The 27196-nt window shown below is 40.0% G+C and overlaps 1 protein-coding gene across 1 annotated transcript in view; it reads right to left on the bottom strand.

Moving 5' to 3' along the window:
• LOC115373316 (CUB and sushi domain-containing protein 3-like) overlaps window positions 1-27196 on the bottom strand; it is a 285861-nt gene that overhangs the window by 53286 nt on the left and 205379 nt on the right. Inside the window, exons 47-56 of the mRNA XM_030071637.1 lie at window positions 22040-22228; window positions 19120-19266; window positions 17559-17747; window positions 15179-15364; window positions 13343-13537; window positions 11797-11970; window positions 9691-9864; window positions 8576-8749; window positions 3254-3439; window positions 1248-1421 (exon numbers count right to left, since the gene is read on the bottom strand). Of these exons, the coding sequence (XP_029927497.1) occupies window positions 1248-1421; window positions 3254-3439; window positions 8576-8749; window positions 9691-9864; window positions 11797-11970; window positions 13343-13537; window positions 15179-15364; window positions 17559-17747; window positions 19120-19266; window positions 22040-22228 (1788 nt within the window). The remainder of the gene's footprint in view (window positions 1-1247; window positions 1422-3253; window positions 3440-8575; window positions 8750-9690; window positions 9865-11796; window positions 11971-13342; window positions 13538-15178; window positions 15365-17558; window positions 17748-19119; window positions 19267-22039; window positions 22229-27196) is intronic.

Genomic DNA, 27196 nt, shown 5'->3' with positions numbered 1-27196 from the left:
AGTCTGCTGCCATGCTGACCAGAGCGGTGTAAAACTTAATCTTCATGTTCATTCAGTGCCATTGATCGAATGACCAAAGCACGGGTGTAATTTGGAAGGAGAAGAAGAGGAGAATTTCAAGGATAGAGCACTCTTAATGTTGGCATTCCTTGCTTGAGAAATGGACTCAGCCATTGCATTGGTGTTTATGTAGGGTGTATGTGCATATGTGTATGTGAGAGGGGACCTAAATAAACATTGGGCCAAATGCAGCAACATTCTCATTTTTTTTTCTTATATTTTCTCTCATTTTTCTGTTGAGAGAAAAAAAAGAGGTCAACTCCAGATGTATCGAATGTCTTTAACCATTCAAATCTGCTCTTACCCAGGTGTACTGAATGATGAATCCCACCCGCTTGCAAACTGGACGTGTGTGTCTGAGCATTGTTTATTAGCATAAGGTAACATCCCCTAAACACTATATAAGGGCAGCTGTTGTGCCATGTGCAAAACACTCTAACACATGCCCAAGAATTGGAGATGCCAACATTGAGGCTGTAGGAGGAAAAAGAACTTCAGCAACTACAATCAGAGCTGATTGTGATTGTGTGGTTTGTGAGTGCTGAGCCAAGTCAAATTTCCCTGCTCGGGACAGTAAAAATCTTAACTGTACTGAGGGTCTGTTACATGAACTTTAACAAAGGGGGGAAAAAAGCAATTTTCCAAAGCGTCAGTACTGGTGTTACAGGAAAGTGAAAAAGCCAACAATGGCAAAAAATCTGCAATGTTGTGAGTAGTGTCTCAGCAGAGGGATGCACAGTTTAAATAAAATGAAATGAAATTGGTTCAGTATTAACAAAAAAAAAAAAAAAAAAAACACTTTGCCCAAGCTGCAGGCTCCATGGTGACGAATGCAAGACGACAGGACAGTCATAGGACAAGGATCCAGTTTTTCTGTGTGAGCACTACGGTATATTTTAATACCTCAAACGTATCCAAATATTACTCTAAAATATAAAATGATCTAAATGTGACCATACACTGATATTTAATATTTTTTTTCATCCTCTTCAGCTTTAAAATGTATGTTTCCATGTGTTGGACATTTGTAGACTGTGATGATGAGAAAGCTTTTTCTTATCAGTGCTCTTGAGAGAGAGCGAGAGAAAGGAGAGGGAGAGAAAAAGTGAAAGAGTAGTGATGTGTGCATGCATGCTTACATCTGTATGCTTGTGCATGTCTGTGTGTGTGTGTGCGTGAGAGATCACCTGAGCAGTGGGGCAGCGGGGCACTCCAGTGTCCGTTGAGCTGACAGGTGAGTGATGGGTCTCCTATGAGCTGTCGATCTCCAGTGCAGGAGTAGCGCACCGTGGAGCCAAAGGTAAACTTCTCTCCCACCATGACTCCATGGGGAGGCGAACCTGGGTGGCCGCAGTCCACCTCTGGATGACAGAGAGTGGGAGAGAGCATGAAATTATCAGGGCATGGGTGAATGCATGGTTGGATAGATGGATGGATGGATGGACAGATGGATGGATGGTGCATGCCACACTACGCTTCAACACACTTTAAAACATACTTCCGGCTCTCTCTTCTGATTGGCTGTGCCTCGTTTGAAATCACTGTAAAATACACATTAAATAATCCATGGTAAATAACAATTAAATGTTAATGTGCTAACTGAAAATCCCCATTCCAACTGGTGCTTATATGCCGCTGAGCCACCACATTTTTAAGCTATCATTAAAGAACTGGCTTGGCAGAACAGCAACATTTAATTATCACTGATAAAGAGATAAAAAGATCTATCTAACATTCATTCTTTTTACTATATAATGTCGTACTGAAAGGAAAAATGTGCTGAGGTTCCTGGTGGCTCAGCTGTCTAAAGCACATACCAGGTAACCATGACATCTTAGGTTGGAATCTAGCCTGTGACCTTTGTCACTTCATCCCCCTTCCTCCCTCTCCCAATTTTTCCAGTCTTTACTGAGAACTATCAAATGAAGGGAAAATGCCAAAACATAGCCTTTAGAGAACAATGTGCTTTATGCCATGCCTAACAATTCCTCTTATCTGTGCTACAGTCTCTGTACAGAAGGGGCCTCTTGTGGCTTACTGCTTAATCAAGAAATACCATCCAAATCAGTAGCATATTGATCTGTGCCACAGTCTACCTCAGTGTTGTAAATTTTATTTGAGTGGTCTAGAGAATCTAATGTTGAAGGGAGGGACAATTTTAAAAGAGTAAAGTGCCTTAATATTTATTGATAAAACACATATTCTTTTACCGTTTGCTTGTTAAGAACTACGTAAGTGTAATAAATATTGCTAATGAAAAGTAGAAAAGACATAAAATGGTATATAGACTTGACAAAATGCTCGATGAACTTGTGTTTTCAAGGGGAAAAACATTGCACTACATGACTTTCTCTGCTCCTTTATTATGCTTTTGACCTTTATGTATGTTTGTGGAAGCTGTCATTTAATCAGCTTAGTGTCATAATGCAAAGCAAATTTCTGTAATTTTCGCAAAGCTAATTCCTGCACAAAGAGTCACTGAAGCCTGGAGCTGTGTATAAACATTTGAGAAAGACACTCCTGTGTATCTCTTTAATTACTATTCCATTTGACAAACTAAATACAGTGCATCATCTCTGTACCATGAAATGAAGTACTTTCAAAGCCTGCACACAAAATGCAGAGGTTTACCTAAGATAATTTCAGCAGGAGTAAATCATTACTGTTGGTGGCCACACAAACAGAACACAATGCACAAAGGCCCAGGAGTTTAAGTACACTATCATAACCTCAGATAACCTTTACAATTCACTGATGGTTGTTATAATTTGCTCTCCCTAGTCTGAGAAATCGTTAGCTAAAGCTTGAACAACTGGTCTCCATGTGGTCCTGCGACAGTTTGTTCATTCCTCAATTACGCACACCCATAAGCCACTGGGACATCGGGCATTACACAGATGCTACAAGTCACAATATTTAGCAACTTCCACATAAACACTATAAGCAAATGGGGATACAGTCAAGGTTGTGGGGACAGTCGATCCAGAGTGAAACTTTTCTGTTGCTTCCTTACCTTTTTTGTTGTGAAATGATTCATTAACAGTGGAATAAAATGCCAAGATGACATAAACTTGGACAGACTGATGCAACAAATGGGATGGATGGATGGATGAATGGGTAGGTAGGGAGACAGACAGACAGATAGCCAGATGGATCAGCAGACAGAGACAGACAATCAAACTGGCTGTTGTACCAATGCATTCTGGTAGGGGTTTGTCCCAGTGGCCTGCTGGCTGGCAGGTGAGCACTGATGAGCCGAACAGGTAATATCCAGGGTTACAGTCATAAAACACCACACTGCCAAAGGTAAAGTTGCCGTGCTCAATCTTGCTCTCCCGAATAGAGTTGGCAGGGATACCTGGGTCTGTGCAGTTCACCACTGGACAAGAAAGACAGTAAAAAAGAATAGGCTATCATTAATTATTTAATTAGTTTAATCAGAAGGAGAATACAGGGCTGCACTCTTATCTAATTTTTATTGGTGCAAGGACATTTCAGGCAAGACACCCTTTTCAAATGTACAACTCCAGCAAAGTACTGCTTGAATTACATACTGACACCACTACTTTTCAGCGCATGCTGAGAGAGGGCTAAATGCCCAAAATGTCAGTGTGGCAATAACTAATTAAAACTGAATGGAGTTCTGTATTGTTTATTCATGGATCATTATTTGGAGTCTGCAGTGCCCATTCGGGAACTGTAGCGTGTGTTCCAGTATATTGTTTGTCAGCTCTTTATCATAATTATATGGTGATGCAATAATAATAGCTATCAAAACAGTTCCTGGCAACTTTTTGTGCACAACCATTTGCTCTGAGCTTCAGAGATAAAGTATGTTGATGAGTTATTGATGTATAGTGAAGTGGATGTTTAATAAGTTTAAGGTGAATGTTCGTTTCTTGGCAGGGTTTCCTGAAAGCATCTTAGCCCTGAGTTCATCTCTGTCCATTAGTTTGCTATGGCACTAAGATGTTCATAGCACTAGTAAAATGTGTACAATATGCTACTGCACAGCCAGAAATTTAATATGGACACCACTAACATGTCAATGTTATACAGTTGCACCATAACAGTTAATGCAGTGTAAACTAGAGTGGTTGCTTTGTTCGTTGTCTCAGAATTATTTCTTGTCAGGCATTTATGCAGCAAGTTTACAGGATGTGTGCAAATTTTATTTTGCATACAATATTTCAACCTCAATGTGGCTTCTTAGAGGCAACAAATAATGAGCTCAACAAGGAAAACACAAGATAATAAATAATGGTCATATGGCAATCATCTGCCTAATTAACTCCACCCAACAAGTAAAGCAAGTAGAGTTTTTTTCCAGGTTGGAGTCTAATTTGCACAACTACTCTCTGTCAGCATGTTCACTCGTAAGTTAATAATAGAACTGGTGATATGACCTGATCAGTGGCTGTATTTGTTTATTCTGCCAACATGGAGACAACTGAGCCCAGGCTATATTAAGCATTCTCAATAGTAATGACGCATCCTTAACGCATCCTTCTGGAAACAAAAGAAACCATGACACATTTACTGTCACATATTCACAAGCATCCATTTTAGAAGCTGTTAAAGTCTACAAAACCACACAGCTGACAAGGTGCTTTAGACTGTTGAAAGTAGACGAGGGTGAAATTAAGTTCAGAGGACATCAAATTGAATTGATAATGCAAATGTGAGAAAAAGTTGGCGTAATGTAAAAAATTTCAGTGAGAATGAACAGAAATATTTTGACAGAGGGAGCCATGACTGTGAGGTTTAATATGGTTTTGTTCTTTTGATCTCCAACCAGGTCTGTCTCTATGGTGCTATTCACAATAATGAAAAATGTGTCTCTTCACATCTGACTGCCAGCAGAATGCATGCCAAGCTGAAATATTTTTAAACAGGCAAAGTCAGGCAAATAAAGCTTTGGTCCACTTTGGTCCAGAGGTGGCAGACCAATTTAAGCCACTCTGGGTGCCACACAGGTTCAATTCAATCGCTTAACATTCACCTCCTGCTGATGTATATGCCGCTCTGCATTCTGAGTAATTTCTAAGTCAGATAATGGATCACTTGGTAATTTTTAGGCCATAAAAATATTCCACATATAAAAAGTATGTTTCCTTAAAGGTACCCAATATGGTTTGTGACTGCTAGTGGCACTATAGTGAACACTAGGAAAACTGGGTGCCTGTTTTGTTTACATAACATGTTTTTCCATATGACATTTATTTTATTTATTTGTGTTAGGATGCCAATTAGTTGTTATTACTACAGTAACAACTATTCATGGGCAGAGGGGAATGTTTTATACATGCCAATGTACACACTTCAAAACACTCCAGAAGGCTTTTCAAATATGTTTTGAGATAAGAAATGCATTCAAAATGTTCCCTATGAACAACTGTGTTCATAAGGAAAACTACATTGGGTACCTATAACTATGTTTTTAATAGTGTACATCTCAAATGAGACTTCAAAGTCTTTTACACATTTACAGTGAGCTATTCTGATCTACATAGCACCGGCCCCTTTACATGGATGCCACCATATTCATGACTATGTTGACATAAATGGCTCAGACAATAGAGGAAGAGGAGTTTCATGCTGGCCATGACAAAAGGATATCTGTTGGTATACAGCATTAAAGAATAAAAGTTTATTTTGTTACAAGTAACTTACCTGTCTCTGACATATCTCCAGCATCTAAAATGACAACTGACAATTTGCCAAATCAAATGACTGTGACTGGCTTTACACAACCAGTAGTATTAAGTTGCACACGTGGTAGGGCTGCACAATTAGTCATACATTAATGAAAATTATGATTTTGGCTTCCACAATTGAATTAAAATAATCGCCTGCAATATTGTTTTTAACATGCTCTGCTGCTCTGCTAAATCAAGCGCTCCTTATCCTCCCATCTGACCAATGACAGGATTCCATTTTAATTCTGTGTGTACAAATTTCCTTTGAATGCTTGAAGTGGCAGCCAAGAGAGTACACTCTAATGCAAAAAGAAGATGAAAAATGTCAGGATCGGAACAGGGATCGTCTCTGGTAGTTAGGAAGTGCTTTGGATTTGGATCAAGTGATGTTGACCAAAAGCAAGTACTATGCAGGCTATGTCTGCACCATAAAGCAATACAACCAACTTATTCAACAAACTGAAAAAAAAAAAAAACAAAAAAAAAAAACACCTCAAGATATAGCACGATGAACGTATGATGACCAAAATCAATGTGGCCACTCCAGATAATCCCCATCCACCTCCAACACAGACATCCATAACGTTCCAGATCCAGCTGAAACGCTGAAATTTGACTTGTCCTAACGGTTCTTTGCTGTGAATGAGGGGAACTGAGTTGTACTGGCTGAGAGCTGTTCTTTTTTTTTTTTTTTCTTTTTTATTGTTGGCCACCCAGCGACCTCATTATGAATCCCATTAGAGTTCGGGGCAAATATGCCCACATGGTTTACTTCAGGGTTATGACTGGGTGAGAGAGCTTTTGCTGCTGTCATATCATAGCTGTTTTAGCCAACAGGCAATAGGCACAACACATTTTCTGACCAGTCACAGGAGGAACTTGCCCAGATCTGAACAGGGATTCAGAATGATGCCAAAGTCATGTCTAGGATAATAAGATCATTAATAATGACAATATATATTATAATGAATGTAATGTCTTTGTGGCAGACAGAGACTGTTCCCAAGTGCAGTTACTTTAGAGTTAAACAGAATATATAGAAAAAAAAGGTGCAATATCTCTGTGTATATAAGGTGTATAGAGGTATAGTTTTTTTTTTTTTTTTTTTTTTAACAAATACTCAATTTCAAAACTTATTTCTGTATTTGTTTTAATATTTTGCAGGATTAATGGCACATACTTTTTAAAATTTGTAAGGCACATATTTTTGTATTTCGTATTTCTTTCTATTTTCTTATAATTTAATTATTCTCTTAGGAACTAAGCAACTGCAACTGACCCAGTTTCCCAGGAGGATCAATTAAGTATTTCTGATTCTGAATCTGATTGTGAAAAAGACAAAACAAAGCTAAAAATGAAGGCTTGGTGCAATAAAAATGTTTTGTTCCAAAAACAACTTTGAAATAATCATGATCTCAGTATTGAGGAAAATAATTGTGATTCTGATTTTTGCAATAATTGTGCAGCCCTAAAGCACGGTGACACGTGTAAAACACGAAGAAGAATCATGCTGGGAATTGCTTAGTGCTCCTTTAAGCTCATACAAATTTTTATGAGCATCAAGACTAACTGGTTCCATCATATTACACAAGATGTCTAGGTATTATTGGTTGTATCCTTCGCTTTCCCTTTTCAAAAGTTGGGGACAGTGAAGTGGATATTTGAAAAATATATATATTTTTTAATTGTCAATGTCTGGTAACACACTGTCAAAAACATTATTTGGTCAAAACAAGAACAAAAATTTTCTTTGGCATGGATGCACACAGAAATGTCTGAGTTAATGCTGATAATAAACACAGCACTAATGAGCCTAACCTGGGCAAACAAAAATTGGACACAATTAAAACACAGCTGCCATCCGACACTCCCAATAAAAAGTCCAGTACTAAATGTACTCCAAGCTTTCCTCCCACCAAAGAAATCTCTCTCCCTGCAGCAAGCCTCTTGGTAAAAAAAAAAAAAAAAAAAAAAAAAAAAAAAAAAAAAAAACACGAAACACTGTAAACATGTAAAAACAATTCCCCAATTGCCTCTCTACACTTCTCATTCTCCTGAAGCCTTCTTGTTGTTGTTGTTGTCCTGCTTCCACTCTATTCCCTAAAGCCAGGGCTTCAGATGTTGCTGCTCACTGCACTTCCCACAGAATTAGAACAGACAGGGAGCATTCCCATTCAAACCGAGAGATTTATGAGTGCCCACCCTACCCATTCTGCTTCAGTGTTTGTGGTTGTGTATGCTGGTGGTCACTGGCCGCTGATTCCTGAATGCTCGTGATACATTTACTGGCTGCTGAATTCTTGCGGTCATTCTATGCGCTGATTCTTGAACCATTACAAAGCCTCAGGAAAAGCCATTTCAATTCATTCCAACACTTGAGCTGGATCGTACCTCTGTCTGTTGGCAGCTACCTGATCCACTGGCGGTTACCCTGAGCCACAGAATTATAATTAGATAGAAGACCCTTTCATACTCAAACATTTTTTTTCACTTGGCATGAGACAATAAGAAGTACCCACTCTACCTCTTTTCAGTGCTTGGATTATTGAAAATGGTTACTGAATCTTAATTACTGCGTAACTATGATACATCTGCTGGTTCCTAATTCTTGTGACCACTCAAGCTATTGATTCTTGTTGCTGTATCTTTTCTACTCAAGTTATGTCTATGGTCTGACCCTTACCACTGCATGCTGTTGGTGACAGGCGGTTTTATGCTTGAACTGTCAGGATATGTCTGCAGGTTGCTGATACTTAAGGTCACTGCAGCTGCCAATCGTTTGACCGCTCTACAAGACCTCGGCAGCGGGAGCTTACCTCTGCATGTTGGTGGCTGATGGCTCCACTGGCGGTTAGCCTGGCACTGGGCTGTGGATGGGCCTTCCAGGGTATAGCCTTTGTTGCAGGAGAAGCGCACCACGTCGTTATAGTTAAAGCCATCACCTATGGTCCGGCCATAGATTGGGCTACCGGGGTGGCCACATGTGACGGCTGGAGACAGCACACATCATCCGGGGAAGCAAGTCAAAGTAGGTAGAGAGGAGGATAAAAGTTGATGGAGGAGGAAAGAGATGATTCAATACAGTTGATTCATGGCCGACGTACAGTGACACTTATGGGAATATCATTATCATATGATTACCTTAAAGGACAACAGGGGAATTGGGGATCAAGAGATGATCTCCATTGTGAAAGGGTAAACAGCACATGTCAATACGTCAATAGGTGAACGGGAGACTGAAGATCACATCACTGAAGATACATATTGACTACTGCTTCTAAACCTGTGGTTCAAGATGACCTGGGAAGCTGCCAGATATTTTTGCACAGTCATGAGACAATTTCAAGAATACTAAATCGAGTCATTTTTGTGACTAACACAATTATTTTTGTGGAATACATGTTTACATCTTCTAGGCTTCCTTGAATAATTCATCCAAAAAAAAAAAAAAAAAAAAAAAAAAAAAACAGTTGGAAAGAAAAAAACATGAATAAATAAATAAATAAAACTGTTCGGCATCACAGGTCGCTATTGTGCTCTTTCGCACTGGTTGTTTTTAGTGTAGTATTCCTTAGTTTTTAGTGATAGCATGGTGGTAAAAGATTGAGAATATCTATTCTGAATGGCAGCATCTACAGTGCAAAATTCAGATGTAAACAAGAGGAATAAGGAATATAATAAGTAGGTCTTATTCTCTCTCACACAGCCACACACTCTCCATCTATTTTCACATCTTTTTTTTTCCAACATATCCACTAACCACAAACACTCTGCCCCTCTCTGTCAGCCTCCCCTGCAACAACAAACACACACAACTCTCTCATCCCCCCTCCCTGACCGCTGTCTCTCTCCATCTCTCTCCCAAACACACACTCCAAATGTGATTCACAGTCAATCAGCCGGTGAGGAGAAGTAGCGTTAAAGTAGTTACCGATACAAGCTGGGAGCTGTCCTGACCAGTTGTGGTCTTGCTGGCAGATTCGTACTGAGGAACCAATGAGCCTGAAGCCAGGGTTGCACTGGTAAACCACTGTGTCTCTGTAGCCAAAGTTTTCCCCAATCACTTGCCCGTTCACCATCTGCTCTGGAACACCACAGTGACCGGCTGCAGGAAGAAAAAGGAAAGCACATTTTCAACACGCTTTATTGTCCCATCTTATTTAACTTTTATTTATCTAGGTTAGTCCCACTGAGATCATGAATCACTTTTCTAATGGACAACTGGCCAAGACAGCAGCAGTTTACCAAGTTACAAAACAAAACATCAATAGAAAATGTGGATTCGTATGCGCACAGATAATACAACTTGTGCTACTTCAGCACAAAGTTTGTAGTGCATACTAATTATAGTATAGAGCTGCTGAGTAGTAGCAGACAGCATAATATACAGTTGCAGCCAACATGTCAGTCCTATTTTTCTCTGCAGACACGCTATGAACTGTTGCCCTGTGAATCCCCTGACGAGAATTGTTTAGACATAAATTGTACTCTTTTTGCAGACACCACAAAGCACAATAGATTATCTAGCAGTCAATCATTTGAGAACACTGTGGTGTGATACCTATTCAGTTCTACTTTATAGCATCTGAGAGGGAATAGCCTGCTGTGGTGGCTGCTGTACTAATGGAGAATAGTTGCCAGATAGGAGCACATTTGCACACTATAAAAAGGTGTAATCATGTTTCTGTTGAATTTTTATAGTATGATCATGTTTGAATAACTTTGCATTTAGAAAACTGTATTGTAAAGTGAAATGAGGAGAAGTGTGATTTAAAAACTCTTGGAACTGGACTGCTCACAAACAAAATGAGTTTTGCTGGTGTATTCATAAAACATATTGGATTTGGAACATATTTTTCAGCTCATTATCTCTGAATTAGTATTTCTAAACTCATATTGGCTTTGGCTCAACTTGTGGCGATAACTCAGCTTCTCACATCTACTGTAGACAGAGAGATGCATGTGAAATTCCTCAAAATCTGTCCGATACACTCATGCACATAATCGTATTACTTTCAGCTACAATAAATCCCATTCAGAGAGCAGGAATCTTGCTGAGATTTCCACTGCCACTTAAAACCTGGGAAATTGCCACTGACTGTGAGTCTGATTTCCCTAATTCACTGGTGCACCCACAAACTCAGCTGAGCATTTTATTATCACACTCCAGTTGAGAGCAGCCAGATCTTGTGAAGATACTGCTGAAGTAGGCTACTATACTGAGAGGTCTCTGGCTATGTTAACCCCGACGGTCATATTGCGATACAAGAGAGTGGTCTCTCTGTTTTAATGAACTGAACCAATCTTGAGCTGAGCTTGGAGTGCGGGTGCCATAGGGTTGAGAGATGGACTAATGCATTTGCTGGGGGAACTGTCACGTTCTACAGCTGTGCGGGTTTGAATCCGGCTCAAGCAACGCTGTCATATTTCTCTTTCACAGTATGGAGCTGCAGAGCTGTGGTAAGCTAAGCTGTGCCACTTTTGCTTGTTTATATATCCATCACAGCAGCAGAAATCGTGCTGGTAGAGCTTGGCAGACATCTGATGATTTGAGGCCAGTTGTGGGGTCTATAGCTGCTCTCTGCCGTTTAACATTTTGGGAACGCCAAATCACGCTGAGGCCATACTGTACTGCTTCCTGCTCGAGCCAGCCAAAGGCAGTTGCCAGAAGTGCTTCCACATTTGTGCTAAAAAATTCTGCCTTACGATCTGAAGCTCTATGAGGTTTGAAGTAGTCCAACGTGTGCCAGCCCTGAAGAAACTGTAAAATGGCATCATCGAGTGCTGTCAGGACTAGACAACAAGAAATGTATTTCACATCTTCCCAAATGCTTTACAGCCATTAGCCATACATGCCCAGCATGGCAACCAATTACAGTCACCCTCTGCTTCCCATCTGGTTCTATTCTGGGCTGAACCTGAAGGCTCAACCTAAAAAGTACACAGACTTTCTAAACAGATCTGATGTGCAGGAGTGATTGACCCAAGTCAAAGCTGTCTGTTATGGTGTTAAACAGAGCATTCAGACGCTGCTTACCCAGGCACTCAGTCTCCGTCCCACTCCAAAGGCCAGACAGGAGACACTCTCGAACAGTGGAGCCAGTTAAAACATAGCCAAGGCTACAGCTGAAAATGGCTGATGCTCCAAAGGTAGTTTGGATCCCAATTTTCTTCCCATTAGGGGGAGTAGGCAGATCTCCACAGGAAATGACTACAATAAGATGAAGAAGATTTAGAAGTAAAGAGGATGGAGATGGAAGAGGCAGGAAATGAGAGAACAAGGCAGAGAGAGAGTGAGGGAAAGAGAATAAGAGATGGTAAGAAAGGAAGAAAGAAGAGAGAGAAGTTGACTTACACCTTCAGAGTCAATGGGAGAGCACAGTCATTTACACCCATCTTACAGACCTTAATGCGATAAAAGAGTGACCTGTACTATTTCACTGGGAGGATAATGATGGTGTTTGCCTTTGTCCTGACATCTTTCATCATGCTGGCTGATGTCTCCTTTCACCATTAGGGAGGCTATTCAGCTCTTCTTCTCTGCTTCTCAAAGAGTAGTTCCCATGGCAGCGTACAATAGAAAGCTTTTATGTCCTATCGTACAATAAACAATCTCTAACTTAGGCCGAGACAGGCGTAGGTGAGGAGCAGAAAAAAAGGACTGTTGAGAGTTCCTGATTAAGTGGGCTGATACTGTATACATTCTTGAAGACTATTACGCTGCAATCTCTGTTTTTACTGCACTTGAGGAGTGACTGGGGATGGATTTTCAGACTGACAGTCTGCAATAATGCTGAAGGCAGTTCTATCCCATTCCAAAAGTTAACTCCAAAATTTACAGACTTTGTAACAAGGAAGGAGTGCACAATTTAAATACTTGTTATGAACAACTAAAACACACAATCAATAAAGTATATGTATGGACTACACAGGGCTGTCCCCAACTTGGTTCCTACTGATTAACAGATAAAATCATCGATTGGGATGATGATTGATTGATTTGGGTGGGACCATCTGAGTACATATTATTATCTTGCATGGATGCAAGTTACGTACATCCAGGCTGACTAATCAACTAGCTGCTATCTTGGTCAAACAAAGACTGCCTGATTGATTATTGACTGGTTGGCCAAACAGGTTCGGCCCTAATACACTACAAACTATATTTTTGCTTATTCTGGTATTGTTGTATCTTTAAATGATGATGTAGAACATTTCTTCACCTCATTTTTTCAGTCACATTTTCCTGCTGGTTCAGTTGAGTTTGCTCTTTTGGAATGAGTACTTTGTTATTTATTTTATAAATGCATTCATGTGATGTTAAAGTGCTGTGTACTTTAATGTAGTTATGTCCATTCTTACTTCAACATATTCATTTTGTGACGTAAAGTCAAAATGTAAAGTCACGCTAAACACAAACCAAAACACTGACCATTTAGGTTAGACTGATAACAAAGACAAAATATGAATAGTCTGAATAGCTTTTTCTATCCAATCCAATCCCACCATAAACAATTTTTGTTACTTTTTGTATTTAATCTTTCTCACTGCACTTTCAGATACAGCAACAAGGAGTCACTCACTTCTACAACGAGGCCTCTCGTTCCTCCAGCTCCACACACCATTGGCCAGACACTGGATGTGGGCGGGGCCAACGCGGTAGTAGCCAGGGTTACAGGTGAAGATTATTTTGGTTCCGTATTCGTAGTGCGAACCGTTGACTATCCTCCATTTGCCATGGTCCAAAGAGAAGGAACTGAGACTAGGGCACATCATGACTATAACAAAAACAAAAAACAGAGAGAGGAATGGGAGTCAGGGGTTGTTAGTTTTGTCTTGTTCAATTCAGTTTGATTCTATTTACATTTACTGTTTTTTATCCTTTTTACAAACACTGCTAAGTCAAAGTCCCCTAATGTATTTTCACCTTCTCAACAATGGAGTGGTACTGTAAAAAGCTGTAATGAAAATGTGAAGGCAAATGCAAAAAGATGAACAAAGTTTGACACATGGATTACGAGTCAAAATGTAAATAGTAACTTTCCTAAGCTGTTATGTAATTTTTCTTTTCCAGTAATAAGCTGTTTATGAAATGGTTTTGTGTAAAACCAAATGAGTTTCAAATAAATTCTGTTTCCTTTTCTATTGTGAAACACATACAGCAGGGAATAAACACTGGCCTCATAAGAAAACAATGCTCCCAAACACTTGTTACCTTGACTTTCAAACTTGCTGTTAGTGAACTGCTGAAGGAATAGCGCTTGCATGTAATGAACTTACACCAGCACCAACTTCAGATTTAACCTCATCTTTCTGTCTCTCATTTATCCTCTCTACCCTCTAATCTCTAAACTCTCTGATTTAGTTGGACTTGTTCTTTGGCTGTTTCGCTGTTAGAGAGCAGCATTTTGTCACCGCTGCTCTAGCCGTTTACCCTTTTCTGTGGCCCTGATGTAAAAATTTTATGCCTTTTCTGTTCCTTTCCATGACAAAGCCAGGGCACTTTCTAAAAATGTTTCTCCTTCCTGGTTTACTAATGTTGCTTTTGTAAAGTGGTGAAAAGCCTGGATTTCCACTACTGTTGGACATGCTGTGAAAAAAAGAACCCCACAGAATTGCACTGTACACTCTAGTAGAGATCCCAAGGTTTCCAGAGATATCAAATATGTCCTGCATAGTTCAAGGAAAATGTATATAAAATGATGCACAAGACATCTATATGTTTTCTATCTGATGTGGTGGTGTAGCCATAAAACAATGGCATCTTGGATTTAAATATTTCACCTAGTAAAAGTGTAATATAGCTTCAGCAACGTGTTGCAGTAGGAAGATATAGAATGAGTATGTGACATTGTTATGCCATATTAAAAATGCTTTGTTTTTTCTAACTTGGAAGCTACTTAAGGGGAAAGTCAAAGGGAAAAGCAAAGTTTGAGGGTTTAAAGCAATTAAAGTATTTCTTGTTGCATGCACAGTACCTGACTACCCTAAAACAAGCTCATAAAATACATTCTCTTCTTTTCCTGTAAAGTGTTCCAACTATAGTACACTGTCTTGTACTCTGGTACCCTGAAGCAAGTTGTAAAATACATTCTGCTAAATTCCTGTAGCATGACCCATTTGTATAAATCTTGGATACTCCAAGAGTTCCCCTGAGAATTTATCAAACTTCTGAACTTTCCCAATCTAGAATACACCCCATTAAATGCCATGCTTTCCCAGGAATTCAGTGACCAAAGGGAACCTCGTTCCCCCTCTAAAACCCATCCCCGTCTATATCATCCCTTGTCTTCTCCCTCTATATGGTGCAATTACGCAGTAAGTTGCAGCGATTGCACCATCTCTTTCAATCTCTCTTCCTCCTCCTCCATTCACCTGCCTGTCTCTTCCTGCCTGCATCCTCTGTCCTCTCTACTAACCAGTGCAACGGGGTATCTTGTTGTGGTTGCTCCAGGTGCCGTCTGGCTGGCAGACTGCGGTCGTCAACTCCTTTGAGGAGAGCCGGTAGCCACTGTTGCAGAAGTAGGTCACACGAGTGCCGACGGAGTAATCAGCAGCAAGCACACCTCCATTGACTGGCGCAGTGGGTACGCCGCACGAAACAGCTGGAGGTGGCGAAAGGACAGTCACAGACGCACGAGTAAATGTTTATGAACAAGACACATACAGGCACATCTGTATACACAGGCTTGTTATATACGTGCACACATGCATGTAGGCACACACCAGGCATATATTTGAGAGAAAGTGCTATATAAACATTCCCACCACCCCATTTAAAAATGTAGCTCCCACACAGACAAAAAATTTCACCCTGTCTAACCCCATTGCTGACACACACACACACACACACACACACACACACACACACACACACACACACACACACACACAGTATGAATCAAGCAGGCAAAGTACTGCATCCAAAGAGCCTCCGAAACCGAGGCAGAAAACTCAATATGGCTGGTTTAAAGGCGTGTATCATCAAAGCTGAGCAGGGAGAGAGAGAATAAATGGGGGAAATCAACATCTGCGGGCCCCCACTAAATAGGAACAGTTATGCAAACACATACAACATAAAATGCAGCAGCAATGGTAGCAACACACTGTGACACATCATAGATGGGGATCTGTCTGCATGGCCTCAAGTCATTACATTGTCATTATATGTTATTACATACCCACATCCACATACCCCAAACACACACACACACACACACACACACACACACACACACGGAAACACAGTCATGTTTCCATCACTTCAGAGGGCATTACACTGGCTTACATTAATGTCCTTGTACTTATTCTAACCTTAACCCTAAGCACTACCTGCCTAACCCTAACCTAACCCTAAAGTTAGCTTACCTTAAAGTCAAGTCTTCACTCTAAAATTAAAAAATTTCACTAAGGGGACTTGCTTTTTGTCCCCATAAGGGAGGCAAGTCCCCACAACATTAGTAATACCTGGTACGTACACACACACACACACACACACACACACACACACTTTTACGATACCACTGATCTCTTGTCAGTGTGTTTGTTTTGAGAATTACACCCCATTCATTTGCAAGTACTGCCAAATTACAATATAACAGATACTAGACACAAAGAGCACTTTGAAAAGATTTATATTCCTCGGATGAAAAGAGTCTGACACAATGAAAATGAAGAGTGCAGGACATTATTAAATACTGTGATTCAGTCCTCAATAACACTTTGGTGACAAAACAGCTACAGTTTGATGTTTTCAACCATGGAAGACCTGTGCTGAGCCACAGACAGTATCTTTAACATCCTCTAATTGCTTTAGAGTGTGTGTTGTCCTCTTTTCTCTGTAACACCATGCAATCAGCCTGATAAAGATGCAAGCTTCAAATATGTACAAAAGCTGGTAACTGCTTAGCATCTCATTATAACGATGTTGATCTATAATCAGTTTTTCCTTTCAGACCACTGTAAGTTAGAAGGTCAGTGGCCTGGCATGTTATAGTAGGGCAGCTCTCTTTCTCTGAGAATCAATATAATTCTACACAGCAAGGAAAAAATAATGACTGTATGTGGTGTAATCCCTGTAATCCTCTGTTACATTTCTACAGAGGTTTTCATACCAGGTGTACCTTGTCTTCAGCAATCTTTTGGAGGAATGATTTTCAAATAAAATGTTATAAGCATTTATTCAGATGTAAAAGCTGGCATCTGAATAAACGCATCATCTGATTTACAGCCATGTTCGGCCATATGTGCTTTTGGAAAACTGTATGCAATTAACAAACCAAGTAAAAAAAAATCACAGGTGTGAAGTATTTTTAGATCATGTTTAATATGTTCATGTTTTGACTTTAGCCTGCGCCATAATAAAACGCAACGGACCTGAACATCTGTTGCTGCTCACTGCTGTGTACATGTGTGTGGATGAATGCATGCACACATGCGCATGTGTGCATCAAAGAACCCAATTAGTTGAGTGAAAACCAACAGAGGCACGGACACTGCATACTAATGGTGAGTTAGCCAAAGTAATTTGAAGAAGTGAAAATTGACAGAGGACGGGGGGATTGATTTCTGTAGCCTTTCCACCTGACAGGGCACTGGCTCTCAATCAGGCTGGATTCAGTTCAGCTGCTAACAACACAAGAGTAGAGCTTGGGCTGAGACACCGGGGCCCTCAAGCATCTGCCTGTCTGCCTGCCGAGCATAGGGATGCACAGGGATGCAGAGGCAGTGACCAGAAGAAGAGGGAAATGGGCAGACAGGAGTTAGAAAATAAAAGGCTGTCAGTGCTGATGAGCTCACCTTGACACGCTGGAACTTGCGAGTCCCAGGTGTAGTAGCCATAGGAGGTCTTCTTGCAGACAGCTGTGCCCTTTCCGATCAGCTTGTAGCCCCTGTCGCAGGCCCAGCGCACCATGCTGTTAAGATGACCCCCGGTCTGGCTTACTACAAACCCGTGTTGCGGAGAGTCTGGGGTACTGCAGTACATCGCTATGATGGACGTAAAGAAAAAAATATGTGGGGGAGTAGGGGGGTTGCAAAGGCAAGGAAGAGAAGCGAGGTAAAGAAAATAAGGTAAAAACAGAGTAAAAGAAAAGGGGATAGAAAGCAGTGAGTAGACATAAAACATGAAAGAAACAAAAAGGAATAAAGGAGAGAGAGAAGAAAAGGATGAGAGGCATTAACAGGGCTAAAAGATGCAGGTGAAAAAATTTATTCACAGGAAAGCTCTATTTTAAATGCAGAAAGATAATGAGGAAAAAGGCCTGAGGAGTGTCACATCTATTTAGCACTTGGGCTGTGTGCCACACACCCAACAAACTCCTCACCATCACATTAATGCCATTTTTTTTCTGGCCTATGGGCACACACACATTCAATTTGCTTTACACATGCAACACAGGTGCATCCTCCAGTTATTTGTTTCATAGCTTTTCCTTATCCTCTCTCTCATCTTACAGCCCATCACACACAAAAAGGTAGATCTGATTTTGAGAATACAAGCACCACATAGCCGACGGGACAGAAAATCCTACAGAGGGCAGCGTGCTGAACTAATGCCGTCAAACATTCATTCAAATCAGCTTAACTGGGAGAGGAGACTCGCACTGGAGTTGAGGTCAATTCATGTTCCAGTCAATCAAGTCAAGGAGAAGCTCTCCTTACAAAATTTATCACACCAAATAGCTTTCACAGCAATGCTCTTGGGTATTAAATATAATGGATAGACAACAGATAAAAAATGGATGCTCTTTGTTCTTTTTCCCCTCCATTATTATTGATGTATTTCAAATGGAAGAAGATCCCCTATGCTGCTCTTGCTTGGCGCCGCTTGCTTTATTAAAGAGCCAATTCAGAATTTAGAACCTTCTGAAATTAAAGAATGCAAAGCGGCATGCAAGCCTTCTAGTGACTGTCTCCCTCTCCCACGGTTTTTGTGTGTGAAAACTTTTATTATGGGTGACTTTTCTTCTTGCAAAAATTCACACTTATTGTTTCAAATTAACTGAAGCAGAAAAGACTGATTAAATACCCTTAATCAGTTACAACATACTGCAACACCAAATGAAAAAAAGTCATGGGTCAACATGATATAAAGTGATTGATACAGTGATTGATGCATTTGCATCAATGAATTTTCAATAAACATTTGCCCATATAATATTCAGTTAGTATCTTACGCTTCTTCACAGAAGAATGACGTCTTAGTACTTAAAATGTAACGGCAGTGTAACTACATTTTGGACCCATGGCTTTGTTTCACTTTTTGCAGTTTAGAGAGGGATACACATGAAAGAATATTTGAATAGCACTGATAAAGAGAGAATATGATTATGAGCAGGATACATACTTTGATACTCACCCACGTATCTGATGTGGAAACCGCGGCGATTGGTGCCATGGTCAGATGACCAGCGTAGCAGGAGCTGGTGGCCCGTGGTGGTCAGGCTGAAGGGCGTTTCAATGTCACCGCTGAGAGATGCCAGGCTCTGGCTGTAGATGTTGGGGCCTGAACACACAGACAAACACAGAAGAAGATAAAGAGAGAGAGATGGGACACACACACACACACACACACACACACACACACACACTCACACACACAGACACACACTCACTCTCACTCTCACACACACACACATACACATACACACACACACACACACACACACACACACACACAGATGGAGCCACATCAAAAAACAAGCACGCATGCAGACAGAGATATACATCTTACAATTATCTGGAATACATATAATTAATTACAGATATGCTGATGAGAACAAACCCATCACAAATTCTCTGTGACATTTCAAATGACATCTGAGTGTGACATTCACCACAGAATATCATTTGCCTTTCTGCTGATTCTCACTACCAAAATTTCAACTGTAAAATAAAAAAATCATCAAGAATGAACATCTACAAATGCCAAAAAGCTGGTGCCAAACAAAAATTTTTACAAAGCATTTTTTTACTGCTAAGAAGAATCTAACTTCACAGAGACAAAAGGAAAAATACCAGGTGCTCACAGTGGTTGGGTAGTAAACTCCAGGTGAATGCAAGATGCTCTTCAAGTCAAACAGATGATCAGCTAGAGAAGAGGAACCTCATGGGCTTACTTCTGACACACTCGCATCGAGCCAAGGAGTTAAGTTACAATGCCGTTATTGGTTAGGGCATATCTAAATTAAAATCATACAAAGATTAGGAGAACGCAGACCAGTTTCGACCCGTGCTGGGTCTTCCTAAGGGCGTGGTTAGAAAGAGGAGTCAAACAGAGTAAGATGCTGTAATGCTTTATATAGGCAATATGTAGCTAGGCCAAAGTGTATCAGCATATCACACACCATGGAGATATATATACACACATACACTACTCACAAAAAGTTAGGGATATTTGGCTTTTGGGTGAAATTTATGGAAAATATAAAAAGTTCACGCTACAGTGATATTATATCATGAAAGTAGGGCATTTAAGTAGAAGCATGCACTGGTGATTTCCTCATCTCAAACAATTTCTTGAAACAAAAGCCAACAACAGCGGTGGATATACCACAACAAAAAATGTCAATGTCTCAATAACTTGTCATGTGCCCTTGAGCATCAATTACAGCTTGACAACGACGTCTCATGCTGTTCACAAGTCGATTTATTGTCTGCTGAGGCATGGCATCCCACTCTTCTTGAAGGGCGGCCCTCAGGACATTGAGGTTCTGGGGTACAGAGCTCCGAGCCTCTACACGGGACTCAGCTGATCCCATAGGTTTTCTATGGGATGCAGGTCTGAGAAAGTGCAGGCCACTCCATTTGAGGTACCCCAGTCTCCAGCAGCCGTTCCCTAATGATACGACCTCGATGAGCTGGAGCATCAAACACCTGATGTGAATTTTGCCATTAAACTCCTTGTTAGAGAACAGCAACTTGTGCAAAAAGTACTAAAACATTGAACAGTTGGACAGGTGCATTCAAAAGTTTACAGAAGGTCACATTAAGTTCACCTGTAAAGGTTATAATGCATTTTAGGTTCATCCTGAAATTTCACCCGAAAGCCGAATATCCCTAACTTTTTGTGAGTAGTGTATACACATTCATTAGTGAGAACATATACAACAAGTAGACCATATAGGAAAGAACTAATATAGTGGTGATAAAATCAAACAATGTTTACAAAAACGGTCTGAAGTCTATTTCCTTCTTCAGACCTGGATAAACAATAGCATTGAACTTAAAAATCCAAAAATCTCCCTCTGAAATAATTTTTTAAGCCGATCACCACCCCTGATAGACAGAGCAACGGGCTCAATGCCCTCCACTTTCAGAAGGCTGTTGTTTGCATTACAGCAATTATTATATATAGCGTAATCTACATTGTTGTAGATTACGTAGTATTGTAGTATTGTTGTTGTATACATATTGCCTATATAAGGAATCACAGCATCCCACTCTATTTGACTCCTCTTTCTAGCCACGCCCTTAGGAAGACCCAGCGCAGGTCAAATCCAGTCAGGGTTCCCCTAATCTTCTTTATATGATTTTATCTTGGATATGCCCTAACCAATAAAGGCATTTTAACTTATAACCTTGGCTGTGTGTCCGAAGTAAGCCCATGGGGTTCATCTTCTCTAGAATCGAACTTCATTTCAAAAACCATGAAGCTGCCCTCATGAATAGTAATTTCATTGACACAGAAAACGTTTACATATCTGTCTTACTAGATTCCTCCTGAACCCAGAGGCGTTTTAAATAGGTGGAGTAGGGCATTCAATTAGTTTATGATGGGAAAGGTTGAAAGGCTAACAGTGGTGGCACCATGAACAAATGCACACTCTCAGCCAATCACACTTTCAGATGTCGAGGAGCCGCATAACGTTGACATTTACAAAACATCATACAAGATGGGGCAACAGCTCAGTGGACAATACCAGAGCAAGTACAGACAAGCCGAGGCAAGACACCTGCTGACCTGCTCAACACTGCAGAATTGATAAAGGTAAAAACCTGATTTAGACCTTCTATTAAGAATCTCTATGATTTGGCTATGTGACTAACATGACTGTTTACAGATTACCATGGTAACAAGGGTTGTCGCAAATCAGACAAACACAGAATTTGGTAATCTTCCTGACTTTGGGAACTGTGGTATGTTGTTTATAATCTGAGTTCTAAATATGACAGATAATCATCTGGTCTTGTTGATAGCAGTCCTACTGCTCAGTGTTTCAAAGACAGCATCTGAGTGCCCTGTCTCCTCATATTTAAAAAAGTCCTGTTGGACCCACCATCAAATATTTCCAAGATATCAAACTCCTTCTCTGTCTGGAAGAGTTCAAAGTGCAGGGTGATGTTATATCCCTTCTCCACGTTGATCAGCCAGGAACACATCTGGAGGTTTGGGTAGTTTTCAGGGTAGCCTGGACTCAGGATAACCCCTGTTGAGTCAAAACGCACCTCATGGGCCGGGCATTGGACTGGAGTGAGGCAAAGGAGAGAAAAACAAAGAGTGAGATGAAAGCATAGCAGAGGACAGAAGAGAAAGAAGAGACAGGTAGGGAGAGAGGTGTAGGGAAGGGAATGGAAGACAGGGTTATAAGAATGGTGAGAACAGGGGAGAGAAGAAAAGACACGAATTGCTCCACTGTGACTGTGGAAATTACATTGAAATAATAACTAGTCCTGAAACAATTACATTTCAGCCAGACTGATACTGCACCTCAGGGCTGAGCTGGTAAGCCTGCTGTTGTCACCTAGCTCCCCCGATATCAATCTATCAAATAATACTTGTCAGCAGGTGAGACAGCTAACTCTCCATGGAAGAATGCTGTGTGTATGATTGCGTGCGTGCGTGCGTGTGTGTGTGTGTGTGCGTGCGCGTGTGTGTCTAAGTCCATATCTGTGTGTGTGTGTGTGTGTGTGTGTGTGTGTGCTTGAGCTCTGAGCACTCCCTTCATTTCCTGTGGGGTGACATATCTGAAGTAATGACTGTGCTGTTTTGTTAGGGGTTTTTTAGTGGTAACAGAAGTTTCTCTTCAGGGCCACTAGTGAAGGAACATGACACATATAAAAGGTTAATGCGAACAAATGTTCCAGATAAAAAGGTCACTAGAAACAATTGAATATATATCAGAAAAAAAGGCAGAAGGAAAGAAATATAACACAAAGAGGTATGAATAATCCCACTGGCAAGCTTTTGAAAAACTTTCCGCTTGCTGAGATAGAATAGTTCTTGCCTCAAAGGTATTGTGCCAGACAGACCAACAAAAAAGTCAATTTTTTGGCCAACTGTCTAATTTTCTGATGGACTTTTTTTTTTTCTCGAAATTACATAAAGCACTGAAAGGTCTTCATTGACCTCAGGTCATGACAATTTCTAAGTATTAAAATGACAAGGTAGAGGCTTGATTCCAGGAAAAATTAACAAATAAAATATGAAAACAGTTATGAGGCTTGAAGGCAGCATCAATATAAATATGCTGTACTGCACTAGTAATGTTTTGGTAATGTTAGTGTAGACAATCCGTATTTATTTGATCATGTATATTTATTCTTATTGTAACTGTAACATATTGTTTTATTGTAAACTGTGTTCATTATGGTAAACAGTATGTATTGCTGGAGCTGGTGCACAAAGCATTTCACTGCACATTGTACCTTGTATGATTGTGTATGTGACAAATAAAATTTGAATTTGAATTTGAATTTAATGTGTGTGTGTGTGTGTGTGTGTTGGGGGGGAGGGCACAAACTCACAATCAAGCAAGGAAATAAAATCAGAAAGCAACTCAACACAAAACAGCGATACTTTTCTTTAATTTTTTTTGTGAAAAAATAATAATAATAATAATATTTTCTCCTGTGTATCTATTTCAGATTTTTTGTGATCAGTAGTTTTGTCTACACTGTACACCAGTGTTCAGGGGACTAAAGTAACATGGATTTGTATCTGTGTACAATATTGGTGCCCAATATTCCCAATATTATTGCCAATATAATTCTGTTTGGTGATGTGGAATTGACTCGTTTAACAAGACGTGATACACTGTACTGAGAGCCATCTATCTAGACAAGTGAAAATCACTGAGCCCTCAATAGTTCCCAGCGCCCTCTGATAAAAGGTTTAATATGCTAAGATTGCCAGGCAACAAGTACAAGCCTAACCAGTAAACAGAGATATGGCTTAAACTGTTTTGCTTCAAAATTTAGGTGCAGGGATTAAATAAGAAATCATGGAAGGCTTAAAATGGTTTTAGACCCATCAATGCTGCAACTTTTTCAGGTACCAGGCTTTAAATACAGTGAAAGCAGGGAGTTATCATGAAAGTAGACTGTGGCATTTAATGTTCTCAGATGGTGGGATGGCCATACTAAAAATATGGAATTTCTGTGCAAATTTAATGTGCGGTGCAACCTGTCATTTGTTCTACAGATGTAAGGAGAGACTAACAAAACATGCACTTTGGTATGAAGATGTGCTCATATCCCCAACATTATCTGCATCAAGGCGAGCATGAAGTGAAATCTAAAGATGCAGTCAAATTCACAACAATATGATTAGTTTTTAAAAAGAATTGCATTTGCCATTTGTCAGATCTTTCAAATGCTGCAAGACATGCCTCGGTAATGCCATTTGCCAACTACTGATTATCAAATCATATACTCAGCAAACTGTTCACAAGGTTTGACAAGGTGTAATTGTAGAATAGAAGGACAATGATTCTGTTGTTTCCAGAGTAGAAATTAGATGCTCACATGCAGATCAGTTTAGGCATGTATTAACAAACTCGGGTCATACAGCAATACACTGGTGCGGATAGCATGAGAATGGCATAGATAGAAGAGCGAGGTAAACATCTGGTGACTTTCACTGTACTAAATACATGTGAAAAACATTAACCATCACCTATGCAGAGAGTTCACATGTGGATCATGTGTAACATGTTTTCTAGGCTTGCTAGTGCCGGTTCAGAGTTGGGATAACCATATTTGAACACTAGAACATCATGATCCTGCGAACTCTGAAAACTACAGTGGAGATCAAACTATCACAAGGTCATAACAACTGTAATATAAAGTTGGCTAAAAGAACATCATACTGTAAAGCTGCTATAAGTATAGTGAAACTGATAAAAGAGCCATTACATTCCTTTTTCATTAGATTTTCTGACAGAGAACGAAAAGAAAAGAAAATGAACAACAATGTGGAGACAGAGCGCAATGTGACATTTCATAGGCCAGACTCAACCTCGATCCGGCGGATGGTTTACCAGGAAAGCACAGCAGTCAGCTCAATTGTGGCTCTATTCCTGATCAAAGCTACAGCATAACCTTGCTCACAGGCTTTCACAAAAAAAAAAAAGCCTAGGGAAACATCTTCAAAATGAAGGTTTTTTTTTTTTTTTTTAGGGTGAAAATGCATAGGCACGCAAGGACATTTCAGTGTTATCTCATAAGCATACGACGATACAATTAATAGCATAAGAGAGAAGGGTTGACAGCAAACAAAAGTGGAACTGGAGAACACAGGAGAATTGTTTCTTCCTACCCTATCGGCATTCGGCCCACAGGAAATGACACTTGTACAAGCTTACTGTAGCAGTCTTGGATGTGAATAGCGGGTCAAGTCAAATCAGGTTCAACTTTACATGTCCCAAGGAGAGCAATTAATTTTTGCACTAGAGGTGGCACAAGGACATAACATATCCAACACAAAGAAATGTAATGAATTCTTGACTACAATAATGAGGTGATCCATGAAAATGTCAAACAGGAGTTACTAATTCAGAAGTCCTAAAATAGATCTAACTCGGACCATTTGATGCTGAATAGAGGAAAGTACAATTCCAGCTAGATATATAATCATCTAACCCATTTTTATCCACTTAAAAGCTGCCTAACCACCTACAGAACACATTGCACTCTATTTCTTACACTTTATTTCAGCCTGAGCACATACTCAATTTCACAGTGGATTTAAACAAGTTGCAACTGTATTTAAGCATTTGCTTGTTTTTTTGAGCGGTGATATGAACTGTTTTGCATGGTCACCCATTTGGATGACCTGGGTAGAATGAACAGATATGTCTTGGCAGTGTACAGCAAATGAATGATGCATGAGATCTGTGTCTGACCGATCAAAGATCAAAATAGAGTTTGAAAATGTATCAAATTCTGCTCCTTGATTGATTACTTGGCACAATGAAACCAACTAAATAATGAAGGAGGCCTGCTCTGTCCTCCCAAAAAAGTCCCAGCATACTTCACCCATCTGGAACTGGCAGGTTAATGCAATCGCTCCAAAAAAAAAGAAAAAAAAAAAAGAAATTGAAATTGAAATTATTTCAAGTATGTGAGCTTTAGTTTGTTTAGAACCAGGCTGATAAGAGCTAGCTGGTCTTGGCAGGAATCTGTCTAGTCACTAATGTACGAGAGGGTGAGCTGACTAGACTTGTATCAAAACAACAGTTTTGAAACAACAAATCACTTCCAGTATTCTTTTGTGACTGACTGTCCTTGCTTGGCATAAAAGAACATGAATAAATTATTCCAGACTATTCCCATTCTTGCCCATCTGGTAAGGCAAGCAGGTTCAAACAAACAATGAGATAAAGAGTTGGACAACATTTCACTCTATGGGAAATTCCGCACTGTCTAAACTAAACTGAAGTATGCCAGGCCTGTGCAGTGTGGTATGCAGTGATGTTTTTCTCACCTCTATTTCGCTTTACTCCATACTCTCCATAACATAATAATAATAACAAGGAGTTCATACCCATCACACAATTAAAAAGCAAAAAACAAGGGCATTAAAATGTAATAGGAAGGACCAGGTGACCCAGTATAGCACAAGTAAAGATAAGCCCTCCTATGTTCAATGCTCCCAAACACACATAAATGCAAATTTCATTTAATTGCAATACCTCTGTCTTGTTGACCTTTATTACAGCATACAATAACAGAGCTGTCCACTGGGAGTGCTACATAAGGGTCTTTATGCATAAAGCCTCTAACAGCATGAGCAGCTTACAGATCTTAAATTACCAGTCAGGTCACTTGACTTGAGTTTTGCTATGTGTTGCTTTACTTGCAGCACTGCAGCATACCCAACTGAAATCAGCCAAATGCTTACTAGTGAGAGCAAAAAGTGGCAGCCGCAAAAATGCTGCAGGGGGGAGAACCAAGATAGGAAGTCAGATATCAAATAATAACAGCAAAGGATAAGCAAATAGGTTCCAGATCAGCGGTCCTATTCCAAGATGCTTCATGAATGCAGGCTGTGGGTTTTTAAACTATCTGTCACGCCTTGATCACAAGTCCAACATGATTACTCAAAGCCTCCAGAAATAAAGGGACAGAGATGCTCATCAACTCAAGATTTGTAGACAAAGGACTTCAGGGCACTTCAAAAGATGTCTATCCGCAGGGAAAAGAAGGTTTCTGAG

The sequence above is a fragment of the Myripristis murdjan genome, chromosome 16 (genome assembly GCF_902150065.1).
Source record: "Myripristis murdjan chromosome 16, fMyrMur1.1, whole genome shotgun sequence".
NCBI classification, from domain to species: domain Eukaryota; kingdom Metazoa; phylum Chordata; class Actinopteri; order Holocentriformes; family Holocentridae; genus Myripristis; species Myripristis murdjan.
The sequence above is the reverse complement of the archived record's forward strand: the minus strand, read 5'-3'. Positions and strand labels throughout refer to the sequence as shown.